The 15,063-nt window shown below is 49.2% G+C and overlaps 1 protein-coding gene across 1 annotated transcript; it reads right to left on the reverse strand.

Annotated features, from left to right (window-relative positions):
* Positions 1-328: 328 nt before the first annotated feature.
* On the reverse strand, positions 329-10,441 carry LOC110089538 (carboxypeptidase A1). Its single transcript, XM_020812685.3, has 11 exons — positions 10,308-10,441; positions 9,052-9,133; positions 8,467-8,601; positions 7,799-7,894; positions 7,543-7,644; positions 5,976-6,077; positions 5,347-5,457; positions 5,101-5,191; positions 3,548-3,747; positions 2,136-2,220; positions 329-596 (listed from the first exon to the last, which is right to left on the reverse strand). Exons 1-11 carry the CDS (start codon positions 10,370-10,372, stop codon positions 409-411), a joined length of 1,257 nt encoding a protein of 418 aa, XP_020668344.3. The 5' UTR covers positions 10,373-10,441; the 3' UTR covers positions 329-408.
* Positions 10,442-15,063: the final 4,622 nt, after the last annotated feature.

The following is a 15,063-nucleotide window of genomic DNA, read 5'->3' on the forward strand; positions in this document are numbered from 1 at the left end:
CATGGAGATGATCACGTGGATGGGGCTTACCAGCTTAAAAGTAAAGCATCTTCTATGGGGTGATGCCACACTTTGTGAAGGATGGCTTTTGGGTTCCTATCCCACACCAAGAAGGCCTTTCCCGTCTGTCCCAGAACAAATGCCTTTGTTCCCGTATTCACTGAATGTATTGACATGTATTGAAAGAGGAATTAAAGTGAAAGAGGACTGGGTTCCGTTGCAAGGAAAGAGGTGCAGAGCTCAGAAGGTTCTGTTCTTGACCACAACGCTCCTAATTCTGCAAGCAAGAACCACCACAATCACAAGCATCACAACAACAAAAGACATCTTACTGGTTCATTCAAAGGATTTATTATTGCCAGAGAAGCTTGCACGCTCCGAAAGAAGGGAGCCCCCTTCGCTCTGGGTTTAATAGGGATGGTCTCGCGTGTGCTCCATGATGACCATCAGGCCTAACCACGTCTCTTCGGCCGTAGGGATGATCTGGCTGGCCGGGAGCAGGAACCCATAGCGGCCCGTGTCTCGCAGCTCGAAAGTAAAGGAGTACTTAATGCCCTGCTCGTAAGTCCAGTCAATGGTGCCACCGCTTGCTTGGTCTAGATCAGGGAGTTGGATGAGGCAAAAAAGAAAGCAGCCGAATTACATCTTCGCTGGATAACTAATTATTCTTTCCATCGAGAAAAGATTGCACAGAGTTGTGAATGAACACACAGGTTTGGAACAGCGGCACAAAATTGAAAAGCAAAGGGAGACTCAATGGGCTCTCTAGGCCAGCGGTTCCCCATCTTGGATGTCCAGATGTTCTTGGACTACTGCTCCCAGAAGCCACTCACTATGCTGGCCAGGATTTCTGGGAGTTGTAGTCCAAGAACCTCTAGCGACCCAAGCTTGGGAAGCCCTAGACAGATTGAAGGCTGGCATCCAGACCCTCCAAATAACACACGAGTGTGTGTGTGTGTGTGTGTGTGTCTGTCTGTCTGTCTGTCTCTAAAACTTTCCTTCTCCCATGTGGTCTCCCAGGAACTTTGTGCTAGGATTCTTATTCTCCCCAACGAGAAGGCCTTTGGAGTCAAAATGGCACAAAGCCATAGTGGTGTTCAGTTTCATCCGTAATAATAATGTGCCCACATCTAATTTCCAAGACGTTGACACGGCGAATAGTCCTCGAGGCTGCCGAAGAAGGTCCTGTATTGATTCCAAACTTTGTAAAGAGAGATACTTGAAACCATGCAAAGACCTGGGATGGGTTTCAGACCCTCTTGAGATTAGCCTTTAATCAGCTCTTCTGTCCTTTGTCTCTTTGCAGCCCTCTCCCCCCCCCCCTTGCTCCCCGTCATGCCTACTCCTTGTTTTTTCTTCAATACAGCAAGTTTGGAGTGGGAAAGGAACCTTTCTGCAGAGGAACCTCTTAATTTTTCTACCCAACCCAAGCCCTTGTACTTGATCATGGAGCCACATGATAGACCGCATCTCCATCGCTTTCTCCCATACTGACTTTGCAAACCGCCTACGCGATCGACCTCAACTGATCATAGTACAGCTGGCCCAAGAGCTGGCTCAAGAAGCCTTGCATTTGACATCTAGGAAAGGCAAAGCCTGTGGTTGGATCCTATACTAATGGTTACATCCTTCTGACCCGGAACCCATAGGACAGCAGCTGTTTTACTGGAGACAGCAAGCGGGGAGTAACCCATTTCATAGAGTCATCCGATCGTAGAGTGATGGAGTCGGAAGGGGCTTCTAAGCCTATTGAGTCCAACCCACTGGCTCTAGGCAGGGATCCAAAGCAGAGCTGAGCAGAGGGTGGTCCATGTTTCTCTTGAAGGCCTCCAGCGTTGGAGCGCTCACCGCCTCCCTCTTAAGGTCATGGGTTCCATTATCATACTGCTCTAACAGTTAAGAAGCTTTTCCCCCCTGATATTCAGCCCTGATTTCCTCTCCCTTGGCATCCACTAGCACTTTTCTGCTTGCCAAGCCATGACCCTCCAAGCGATGGGGGTGGCACAGAGCCCCACCGACGGGCGCCGCATTGGAAAAATGATCATTACAACCTTAGAAGCAAGCTATACCGTGGAGACAGTCCACCACCCTTTTTGTGGCTGGGGGACCACATTCATCTCCGTTTGGCAACTTACAGATGGTGGTGATGATGCTCCCGTATTTGTACTTGGTCCCATGCAGGGAAGCCAGAGCTTCTACGGCCGATTTAGCAACCACATCCTAGAATGGAAAAAAGAGGCAAAGTCAGAACCGGAAAGATCAGGAAGATTCATGCGGTGCAGAATCTCCGCTTTAGGTAACAAAGATGGGAGGAATTTGATCCAGAGAGATGCAGCTTTGGAGATCGAAAGTTAAGTTGCATCCTAATATTTTCCCATTTTTATTTTTAATGGTGGTCTGCTTTCTCCTTTGTCGCTTTACACGTGCGTCTCCTTTTCTTCTTTCAGCTGCTGTGCATTTGAGTAGCAAGTTTGTGTTGCTTTTATTATTTGCTTGTTAATTTGGATACGTTTCCATCCTTGTTTATTTTTACTTATTCTAGTGCAAAATCCTGTCCCCATAGTTACGCTGGCATAAACCTGGGCCCTGGAAATAAATCAATTTAAATGAAAGTCTCCGATGGCCTCATGCCTCTATAGGGCTCCCCTTTTGCCCTGGGGAAGCCTTGTGCGCTTCAGGATGATGGTGGTGGGGAACCTTTAATAATAACAATTTAAAAAAATCGCTGCCAGACTGCTTCCCCGATGAGGACTGCAGGCAGCAATTCAGCAGCAATATCTGACTCTTATTACGCTTGCAACGGAGAGACTTTTGATGGCTTCGGCAGGGCCGTGGGTCACCCTTGGAAGCCTCAGAGCCTGACGGGGCGAGCGGAATTGGTCTTTTTTTGTTTGTTTGCTTAACTTGATTATTTTTTGGTGCCCAAATCTGGCTTATGCCGGTGTAACCTCGTGAACAGGATTTTGGCCATTGCAATGCTTTCTTTTTTATTGCAAGCTGCTGCAGACATTAAGGATTCAGGATAAGAAGTGCAAGAAATAAATTTGGAGCTGAGCCTTGCCCAAGCTTTAAAAAGTTCTTTGTTTGTTCGTTCGTTCGATCTGTATACCGCCCATCTGGCTATGGTGGCCACTCTGAGCAGTTCACCACAAAAAATAAACCACGATAATCTATGGGATCCTTCTTTTGGGTCCCAACTCTTAGAATGCCACCTGCTGCCTCGGTGGGGCAAAATTCAGCCGAGTGCTGTCCCAAAAGGTTGTAAGTTCCAATGGATTTTTTAAGCTCCTCTGTCTCATTTTTGTGCCACAGCAGGATGACCAGAAGACCACTCGTAGAATCACAAAGCTGGGAAGGGCCCCTAAGGCCATTGAGTCTAACCAGGCAGAAATCCCAACCCAAGGATATCTGATAAAGGGGTGCCTAGCCTTCCCTTGAAGGCCTCCCGCGTTGGAGGGCTCCCCACCTCCCAAGGTGGTGGACTATGTGAGTCTGAAGATTGACGGGGTGGGTGGGGGGGGGCTTACTGGGATCCAGGGAGACCTACCAGTTCCGCCTGATCCGCTGCTTTCTTGCTGGTGTAGCCGAAAGGATAGAGGAGCAGCTGGGAGTAGCTGTGGATGGAGACGAAGGCTTTGATGTTGCCATGGCTCTTAACGAAGTCAACGATGGCTTTGACCTCAGGCTCAGAGTTGGCGTAGGGCCCCCGGTATGTCTCGGAGCAAGGGTTCCCGCTAGAACCAGCCACTGCAAAGAGAAGTGGACAGGTGGAGACCTCCCTCATAGCCGCTTTGAACTGCAACCGTCTAGGTTAGGATTTGGTCATTATATCAAGAGAGCCGGAGTCATTATCCCCAAGGAATTGCGGGAGGAACAGCTTTTACAGAAAGGGATAAGAACCTGTTTAGCAAAAGCACATTAAAGACAATAAAAATACCTCATTCCTAAAGGAAGATCAAAGGGAAAGAAAGTTTGAAGGATTACTAATTTGGATTACACCTTTTATGGACCTTTGTGTGCTTCATACATAGCTACGTATTGTCTTTGATGCTGTAGACTGTCCTTACGCGCATTGCTGTACAGGTATATGGCCATGATAAGGGATGTGTCATCTCCAAGCTTCGAAGGAAGGGACCTCCAAAGGCCAGATGCAGGGGAAGAGGGAGATCAGGAGACAGGGATCTTGCGGTCTCCCGGATGCTCCCAGAGGCATCTGGTGGGGGCCACGGTGAGTTACAGGGAGCTAGACTAGAGGGGCCCTGGGCCTGACCCAGCACAGGGATCCTCTAAGGTTCTCTACCGGCCAGTATTGAATAACACTTTCTTAAACCTGCAGTGCATCTCCTTGCAAATTCTTATGAGAAAAAAACACATGGGTGGCTGGGGGTGAGAGGAAGACCCAGACCCGGACTTCGGAGATGCAGGCTTTCTCGTGGGCCACCGTTGGGTTGATCGAAATTACTCCTCAGACCCAGATCTCAGCCACTGGCTGCGCTCACTGGTGGATTCTATGGGCAATGGAAGCTGTGGGCTCTTGGGCCCAGGATCCTAGTCTGGGTGTTGCAGCAGCTGTCCCACGTGCTGACGATCTCTCCCCGCCACCCCCAAATAGGCAGGGTTCCTACCCCAGAGCCAGCCACCACCAAGGAGCAGAAGCAGCATCAAGGCTGGCTAGACGCTCCGGAGCGGCCGCTTTTCCACTTAACAGCAGAAAAGTTCAGAGCTTGTTAAAACTAACTCCTGGCATGGGCTGGGGAAATCGGGAGTGGGGTGGGGATTTATAAAAAAGTAACTTTTCCAAGTTCTGGAAAAGTTTGCACTAAATTAATCTAGGCATTACGGAGAGAACATCAAGAGAGAGGATGTCAGTATTCTAGAAATGTAATTCCTGCAAAGCTCTGTGCCTGAGCAATCAGACTTGGAGACGAAGCCCGTGTTTTCGACCGGAGGACCAATCGCAGAATAAGTGAAGCGAATCTGCCAGTGGCTGGAGAGGAGCAGCATGGAATTCCTGCTCCTCATAACGTGCTCGCTGTGTCCCAGGGACCTTCCTCTGAAACCCTCCACGGAAGATGTAAAACCCCGACTCTTTATACGTACCTCCAAAGCCTGCGTCCCAATTTCGGTTTGGGTCCACCCCGATGCACGATGACCCACTGTTCTTAGACCTTGTCTTGCGCCACATACGGTTCTGCAAGAGCCAGGATGGTTAATAAGCAGATATCAGAAATTGCGGAGTTTCTTCTGAAGCAAAACCTTGTGTCGAAGGTGTGCGTGCGTGTTAAAGCCAACCACCTCAATCCCAAATCAAAAGATTTAGGAGGGGAAAGGGGGGGGCAAGAATACCTTGCTGTGCGTGAAAGCAAATCCATCTGGGTTTGTGACGATTTCTAAGAAGATGTCAAAATTATCCAGGATGGAAGTCAGGGACGGATCCTGGCCATAACTGTCAATGATCTAGAGAGGATAAAGGAAAAGTTCTTGGTCATGGGCTTCAAACCCTAACAAGAACCGGGCACTTCCTAATGCGCTAGGGTCTACTCTAGAGGAGAACGGCACTCCGTGTGAGAAAAGAAGGGAATGGAAATGTGAGAGAGATTTGTGGCTTTCCACAACTCCTCACTACAGTTGTGAATATTACAGAATTTCTAGTGAGTAAAAAAACGCCAGAAGTGAAAATAATGGCCTGAACACTCTCCGTTTTGCAAAGCTGGTCTTTGAAACCCTGAGGACTAGAAACGTTTCCGGATAAACACATTGCGATGTTCTGTGAATGTGGACATCTGTCTGAGCCCCTTCGTCCTGCCTGCATTCTCCCAGAATCCTGGGAGATTTATAGCCCCGGATGGGGTAGACTGTCACTGAACTTGGACGTTCCACTTTGGACTTCTGGAGGGGACGTAGCCAGCGACGGGCAGTCCAGCCAGCTCTTGTTTCCCTTCATCTCCTTTAAGACAAAATCGCAGCGGTTTTACCTTCTTGGCGAAATAGGCGCCGCTGGCTTGCGTGACCCATTCACGAGAGTGGATGCCGGTGTCGATCCAGATGGCTGGACGGTTCGTTCCCCCTGTGCTGAACTGCAGAGCGGAGGAAGCAAATAATAATAATAATAATAATAATAATAATAATAATAATAATAATAATAATAATAATAATAATAATAATAATAATAATAATAATAATAATAATAATAATAATAATAATAATAATAATCATAAGAGGTAAGCTTGGGTTCCAGAGCTTGGAAATGTTTTTATTTTTTTATTTTTGAAGGGGAGCTCCGAATCCCAAAATTTTGTAACTGTAGTCCAAAATAATAATAATAATAAGGTTTCCATGCTGTGTTTGAGTCTTACCTTTGCCAGTTCCGTAAAACTGAGGCTTTAAAAAAAGAAAGGTGACTTTGGAACTGGGAAGAATAGCTTTGGGAATCTGAGACCTGAAGACTTTAAAAAGTAATGGTCCTCGTTCTGCTTGGATCTAAAACAGGGGCTGGAAAGGGCAAGATGCCCAAAAAGGTTATCCCCGCCCTGCCCCCAAATCTTCCCATACCTTTTCATTGACAGAAAATAATGCATCTGAAAAGTAGCTACCTAAAAGACTGCATGTCCCAGTATGAGCCTACCTGGGCATTAAGATTATGAGGAGAGACCCTTTTCTCAGTCCCACCACCTTCGTAGGTGCATCTGATGGGGACCCGGGAGACAGCCTTTCTCTGTGGCTGCTCCCAGACTCTGGAACTCCCTGCCACTGGAGGCCAGACCCGACCCATCTTGGCTGCCCTTCCTCAGGCAGACAAAGACTTTTCTCTCCAGGCAGGCTTTGCCTTCATGACTGCCTGCCTGAGCGGAGTCCTTTGAATGAATGGCCATGCTCTGTTGCTTTTAAATGTATTTATGGCATTGATCCTATGAACCATTTTAATATCATATTTGTTTAATTTTTTAAAAAAAATTGTATACTTATAATTTCTAGCTTTTAAATATTGTCCTTTTCATGATGTTAGCTGCCTTTGGAACCTTTTAAGGAAAAAAAACTGGGTAAAAACATAGATAGATAGATAGATAGATAGATAGATAGATAGATAGATAGATAGATAGATAGATAGATAGATAGATAGATAGATAGATAGATAGATAGATAGATAGATCGATCGATCGATCGATCGATCGATCGATCGATCGATCGATCGATAGACTGACTTTGAGAAGAAATGGCTGATCGGGTTGAGTGATTACACATGTCCTTTTTCCATTTTAACTTCTAGCCTCCTGTTATTGTTTTTTCGAAAATGCTGGGGTGCCGTTGCACACATCTGCCATGGGCTGTTTCATCTTGGTCGTACATCTGCCCTTTTTGTGCCACTGTATGTGTGTGTGGGGGGGGGGTGGGCACACAAGCCTTTCTCCACCACCACCAAGCTGCAGTGATCCATTTTGTGCATGCCCATCCAGAGTCATTCCCTTGGCATCCGTAGGAATCAATGCAGGGATGAGAGAGGGGCCAGCCCTTCCCCAGGAACAGCCGTCTGGTCCCCCTTACCTTCAGGACCTTGATGGGACGGCCCTCGTAACTTTCTCCAATTTGGATTTTACTGACCAGTTCGGGTTTTTCAGCCGCTAGAAGGTCTATGAAGTCATAGATCTGGTGGGCGGATAAAAGAGAGGTTAATTATAGAAGACGTTTATTCTCTGTCCTCTAAATAATTAAATTGCCCTAAAAAGCTTGAGCACGGCTGCTCGAAACTATCTTTCTCAGCCTCACTCATCCCAATCAAGAGAATATTTGATGGGCTTACCTCATCCAAATTGTGGTACGAAGCATAGTTAAAGGTTGCAACGGATCGGGCCCGGGGATTGTGTGACATGGAAAGCTTCTCTTCATCCACCAAGGACTGGAGGGGACAAAGAGGAAAAGTGAGTGAAGAAATTCAACAATGTAGTACTGTCCACTCAGCCTTCCTGTGCACTTCTTTAGATCGCAAGCTGAATCTGAGCCCACCGTGTGAGGTGGCTCCAGGTGTTCTTGGACTTCAACGCCCAGAAAACCTGACCAGCAGAGGTGGTGGCAAAGGCTTCTGGGAGTTGTAGTCCAAGAACATCTGGAGGCCCAAGGTTGAGGTCTTCTGGTCTAGAGAATCTAAATAGTCCATGGTCTAATTCTCAGGAGAGGCCGAAGACCACGGTGTGAGGGGGGAGAGGGTACTTCCCGTCACCATTTCAGGGACACCTTCCCCCCCCCCCTTGAGACCAAATGCAAAGCAGGCTGTGCATTGCCCGTCCCTCAGCTGTTGACCTCCTTCCCGCTTGCTGGATCTGACGCCTCACTTGGCCCAAGGACAGGGCTGGCCGTGCTAAGATGCCATCCCATAAGCAGACTGATGGGGTCTTCTCCGTCCAGTGTCCAGATTCACAGCCCGGAACCCTTGGCGTCCAGGGTCTGTGTCCACCCTGGCCGGGCACTGACCTGGACGTCCTCAATCATGATGCCATATCGGATGCTGTTGGACTCCAGGAACACTTTGACCGCTTGGAGGCTGTGGAACGGGACTCGGACATCGATTGAGGCCTCGGGATGGATTGGCTCTCGCCAGAAATCCAGCTGGGGAGGAAAAAGAAAAATAAAAGAAAAGAGAAAGACAACTGTGATCCATTTGTATAAACCGACAGCGCGAGGTTTGCTGCTCCCATGTCCTTTTTCACCGGGTGCGCGGTGGCTGACTTGGACGATATTCCATGGGGAAAGAGAGGGATCAGAAACCAGTCGCTGGGGGGAGAGGAGGAATGGCTCTGCCTGCAGAACTGAGAAGGGCTACTCCTTTGGCCTGACTCTCCCGGAATTGAACCGCCATGGCCAGAGACCGTGGGTTCTGAGGAATTCTGGGAGTTGTAGTTTTTTTGACCCAAACTTTGTGTAGAGGAAGAGAAGATAAAAGAGCATCCTTCTCTGCTTCCATGTGCTATCATTCTGCATTGGTACCAGGAGCCGTTCTACCAATAGAGAAGGAGGAAGGGACCAGGGATTGGGGCCATTTCTGTTCCTCATCGTTACCTGAAGATGCTCGAGATCTTCCAACCCTTTCACCTGCTCCACTTGGAATTCATCGGCAGCAAAGATCCTGAGGACCTGGTGACTGGAGAGGTAAGGTGGATTTCTTAATACCACGATTTCCCAGACCGGCACATTTAATCCGGTTGGCTTTTATCCATGACAGGAGATGGGAAAGGTTATAAAGAAATCTTGTCCCCATGAACCAGAGAGGCAGTAGTTGGACTTTTATACAATCTTCTGTGGCTGTTAGTCCAAGGAGGCATCGTTTCTGGAATGGAACAAACTTTCCCACAAATCTGACCCATGTTGGTTGAGGATGTGCTAAAATTCTGCTCTAATTCCTGCCTTCTGTCACTAGGTGGCCCTCTAGAGTTATTTGCTCCTACATAATGAAAACAAGCTGCCATTTAAGTGGCAAAATGTGTTGCCCATTAAGCAACACAAGACATTGAGGAGGAGGAGGAGGAGGAGAACTCTTCAGGCATTTTCTACAATAGGGAGCTGCTAAGAGGCTAGTCCTCAGCCCCCAGCATGGTTTTGTTCCTCTGCAGCTCGGTGGAGGCGTCTCCAGGGTCTCAGCCCTTGAGATCAACGGCCCACATGGACTTTAAAATCGATGTGTTTGAAGCTTGTAGAGCTGTTGAAGCATTAGCCAATGTTTACGAGGAGACCATGGACAACAGGCGACGAATGTTAACGGGACTCTACACCGATGTTGCCGCGTTAGTCTGGAGTCAAAATGCAGGGAACCAGCTAAGAAAACCCTTCTGGGAAACTAGAATCATATAATAAGTGAGTTGGATGGGGCCTCTAAGGCCATCAAGTCCAACCCCCTTCTCAAGGCAGGAATCCCAATCAAAGCAGATCTTTCCTCCGCACGAGCTAAAAACAATCTTTCTCTCCTTAGTGACCATTTCGTGATAACCAAATTGCTTTGATTCTTCATTTTGGGTGCCACGTAGTGGTTATTATTGGAAAGTTAGGCGGCCACACAGGGACTGTTGTTGCCCACGATGGCTGTCCACCTCCCACCCCATGGACAGAAGCCAGCTTTAGGGGCTTCCTCGAACTAGTTTAGGTTTTTCTTCCTCCTGCACTATCACTGAACGGATGGTTTTTCAGAAGCAAGAAAAGCGAACGTCTCTATTTGGCAGAATCGTCCCTCCTGTTCAGAACGTGAGCCCCGTTTCACCCTGCTGTGTTCTCGCAAATGGGAAGACACCAAGTGGTCTTACAAAGGCCGTGGGACTACGTACCCGACGAAGGTCTCTGTGCCAAAGGCACCTGCCAGGAGCACCGCAAACACCAGGAGGCCCCTCATCTTTGCAACAGGGTGCTGACTAGGGACCGGGGAGCCCCCTGAGATGGCTTTTATATGCGCCACCCTACCGGGCAGGAGGCTTGTGCCCTGTTTGGCCAGAGGGACCCGCTCGGCCAGCTGACGGCCTTCCCACGGCTCTGTTGGAAAAAGGCTGACACGTCCATCCTCACCCCCTTCGTGATCGATGGGTGGGGAAAGCGCCACCTGCCTTGATAGGAGGAGAGGAAACCCTGGACGTGTGCCCTTGCCAGGCCCTGCCCTGATGCCAACGGACGTGCCAAGGGTGAGGTCGCGCCAGCCACACGGGGCGGTAGGACCGAAAGTCACCCAACGGGCGCGTGGCTTGGGTACCCGAAAGCTGCCGGTTCCAGTGCAACGATTGGGCCTCGGAAAAATATGAGGAGGAGAGACAAGGCTGCTCCGACCCATTTCCTAAAGTTTGAGGGGGGGAAATTCAATTCGATTTCAATTTATTGATAGTCATCGAGCGTAGATACGTCGTATACACATGCAGCGAAATTCACAAAGAACACTCAGAGACCAGACCAACACACATACGCACACCCCTCGTAACAATCCCTAAATCCCAAAACCCCACCTAAAAGCTCCTAGTATCCACACAACATGCAATGCAACAGACCACGTACAGTAATAGGAACACAGTCCAGCCACTCACTGCTGGTGATTCTGGTGTTCCTTGTTAAGTGCAATTATTATAGCTCTAGGAGGTTTTTAAAAAAATTACTTCGGTGGACAAAAACTCCCAGAATCCTTTGAGAGACACAGAACAAAGCAGTGCCCCTCAACCCAGTTGGCATGTTGGCAACTGAAATATCACTCGATCCTTGCAGGGGGTTGGAAGCTTCCTTCACCACCCCTGACTCAGCCGACTTGCTTAGTGGGCGCCGGAAAGGTTGCATGAGGTGGCGAGCGCTCCTTGCGCCAGAGAGGCCTTCGAGAGAAAACTGGAGACTCATCAGATTGGTCTGCCATGACTCGGACCCCTGCCTTGAGCAGAGGGGGCTGGACTAGATGGCCTTTGGAGGCCCCTTCCGACTTCAAGAGTCTCCGATTCCATGACCTGCATAGCCTTGCGTCCAAGAGAAGAGAGCACTGTGTGCCTTCGGGGGAACCGGCCAGGAGGCTGCCTCTACTACAACCCCGCAAGAAACTGCCGCCTGAGGATCCCTCCCCGAGAAGAACGTTTTTACCCATGACCTAAGAGAGAACATTGCCGGCACCGGAGAATCCCCATTGCTCACACATCCAGGAATAAAAGCAGAAGGGCTTCCAGGTCACAAGGCTGGTGGCCCCGGGTACCCCTTGCCATGCCAGGTGGCGTGAGATGCGGGATTCAAGCACGGATTCAAGCGGGATTCAACCCCCCCCTTTCAAACCGTCCCACGGCCAACATGGACACGCCTGTCGTTTTGTGCTGTCAAGTCGCTTCCGACTCACAGAGAGCTCGGGGAGGGTCCGAGGGGTCAAGAAGAGGCTTACCATTGCCATCAACCCCCCCCCCGGGTCTCCCTCTGACTCAAAGGTAGTTTGAACCTGGTCTCTCGAGTCTCTGCGCCCAAGAAAGAGGGGACGGTCTTGAGATATAGTGCCTTAACTTAAGATATACTTTGGGAGACGTCGTTTTCCACCGATGGCTCCTGCTCTTACGCCTCGTTGGTGCGCCGAACTCAGCAGGTATGGATAATCTTAGAAGTGCAGGGCTGGAAAGGACCCCCTAAATATCATCCAGTCCATCCCCTGCCAAGGAGGCCCTGGGGGGATTCGAACTCACAACCTCTGGTTCCACAATCAGAGACCTAAACCCATGAGCTATCCAGCAGTAATTAGTTTTATTGGGATGTGTTCTGTTTGTTTTGCAGAATCCACTTAGGCTAAGTTGATGTTATTACTGTTGTTCGACTCAGGACTTCAAATATTTGCACAGTTTATTGTGTTTGCCAAAGTTTCTGCTGTTTGCAGCGCTTCATCAGAAATCAAACCCCCAGGTTGAAGGAAATCACATACAAGCTCAGCACTGGAAGACAGTGTTGGGCTATACGCAATATTTTGCTCAGAGTTTCACGCTGATACAGAGATATGTTTGGGGAGAGAGTTGGGAAGGAAGGAGTTGACATGGATTAAGTGCTTGCAGAACTTTGAATTTTTGATTGAATTCCTTTAGCTGTGCAGAGTAGACTAGTTTCAGGTTCTCCAGAATAGTCCATCCCTTTCCCCCTCTCATCCACTGGCACTTACAGTCTCAATAACGGACTCTAAAACATTATTAGGAAGAAGAATAAAAGGTTTCCTTTGTTTACAATGGAACAGATCAAACACCAGACTGGCAAATGTGACTGTCTTTCCGCAACACACTCGAATAGACGATACAGACTCCGACAGACAAACAGAGAGGGGAAAAGGCACAAAGCAGAGAGGCAGAACTCTCTTCGGATTCAGAGGCGGGGGGGGGACAAATGGTTACTGCTAGATAGATTGACAGCCAGCCCAGCCCAGAAAGGGCCCTCCCAGCCTCACCTTCTCCAGGCAGATTGTAAGGCTATAAAACTCCCCCTGAAAGCTGAAGCTCAACATCAAAAAAAACTAAGATCATGGCCACTGGTCCCATCACCTCCTGGCAAATCGAAGGGGAAGAGATGGAGGCTGTGACAGATTTCACTTTCTTGGCCTCCATGGTCACTGCAGATGGAGACAGCAGCCACGAAATTAAAAGACGCCTGCTTCTTGGGAGGAAAGCGATGACAAACCTTGACAGCATCTTAAAAAGCAGAGACTTCACCTTGCCGACAAAGGTCCGCATAGTCAAAGCTATGGTTTTTCCAGTAGCAATGTGTGGAAGTGACAGCTGGACCATAAAGAAGGCTGACCGCTGAAGAATAGATCCTTTTTGAATTGTGGTGCTGGAGGAGGCTCTTGAGAGTCCCCTGGACTGCAAGGAGAACAAACCTATCCATTCTGAAGGAAATCAACCCTGAGTGCTCTGAGGACAGATCCTGAAGCTGAGGCTCCAATACTTTGGCCATCTCATGAGGAGAGAAGACTCCCTGGAGAAGACCTTGATGTTAGGAAAGAGTGAAGGCAAGAGGAGAAGGGGATGACAGAGGACGAGATGGCTGGACAGGGTCACCGAAGCAACCAACGTGAATGTGACCCAACTCCGGGAGGCCGTGGAAGACAGAAGGGTCTGGCCTGCTCTGGTCCATGGAGTCCTGAAGAGTCGGACACAATTAAACGACTAAACAAACAACAAAACTCCCCCACTAACCACAGACACTTTTCCTTGGAGGAGGGAGAGCGAAACCGTCCCTCCAGATGCCACTGTAAAATAATCGAATGGCGCTTCTTTTCCACCCACCAGGAGCTAACAGTTCCATTTCTGTTCAGGGTGCAGCTTGCAAAAGGGTTGCCTGGGGAAGTGTCACAGGCCTCCCGCTGGACAAGAACGCAAGGCGTTTACTGATTTCAAGGGATGCGTTGCCCTGACTTGACACCTCCTCTGTGCCTGTGCAAGGTTGAGGTCGAAGCAGGTCTCTGAGGTTACACCCACGCTATGAACCATGGTTGTGGGGTGGGTGGCCAAGGGGTGCCAGCTGACAAGACTCCCAGGGAATGACATGATGCTTCCTGTGACCTCCGAGCGGAAAGACAAATTGCCTGGCAAAGGTGGAGAAAGTTTGATGGCCAGGGGGCTTCCATGGTAGCCTGTCTTTGCCCCGTTCTGAGCTTGGCACCCGGGCTCACTGGCCCAGTCCAACTCTGTTTGCACGTGGGTCTCACTTGCACAAGGTTGCCCTATTCAGAAGCCAGAGGCAGTGGCCAGGGGCTAGACAGACAGCTTGGGGAGGGGCATGCTGGGGTTTATCCCGCCTTTTGGGGCACAGACGCAAGTGCCCGGGGTGGCACATTCCTGTAGCACAGGCCCTGGCCAGCAGCATATGGGGCCTGAGTGCGAGACTCTCCCTGGGCTGGCCGTGAGTCATCCATAAGCCCCAGAAGCAGGTTGGGACTTGTTAAAAACCGCCTGTATGATAGAGGGATGATCCAAAGGGACGCCGGAACTGTTTTATTGCAACCTCGCATGCTGCCTGTATTTTGAGTGACTGGGAGGGGCTTTTCTGGGCTGGGGGTAACTGTCAATCTAACCAGCACTAACCAATTATTCCTTCCAGCCTCTGAACTCAAAGAGAGCCCCGCCTCTCTGAGGAGTGCCTTTCCCTCTCTTTAGTCTGTTCCAAACAGTGCTTGGTTAGTTTGCCGTTGATCGAGTCCCAGTCGTAAGTAACGTAACATTTTTAAAAAAATTCTTTCTCCTACCAATGTCTCAGAGTGAGACCTTAAGTGCCGGTTAATGAGAGAGGGGTGGACTATCAGGCAAACGTGAAGCGGATCTTCCTGGTGTACTTTTTACTGTGTAGCGCCCTGGAACTTGACTAGAAATTCAGAATTCGGCCGCAAGCTCCCTCAGGAATGGCCGCCAAGCGGTTGCAGCTCTTCAATGGGTTTTGCTTCCTGCTTGGCTGTTGAAAAACAGTGGGATTTTTTCCCCTAAAGCCATTGGTTGCCACATTATCCTGGCCAGTGCAGTTTTATCCAGATGTTGGTCTCATTTACTTGGGTGTCACTTTAGGACGATTTCCAGCCTCGCCTGGCTCAAAAGCAAGTCAATTCCTCAC

The sequence above is a fragment of the Pogona vitticeps genome, chromosome 5 (genome assembly GCF_051106095.1).
Source record: "Pogona vitticeps strain Pit_001003342236 chromosome 5, PviZW2.1, whole genome shotgun sequence".
In the NCBI taxonomy this organism is placed as follows: domain Eukaryota; kingdom Metazoa; phylum Chordata; class Lepidosauria; order Squamata; family Agamidae; genus Pogona; species Pogona vitticeps.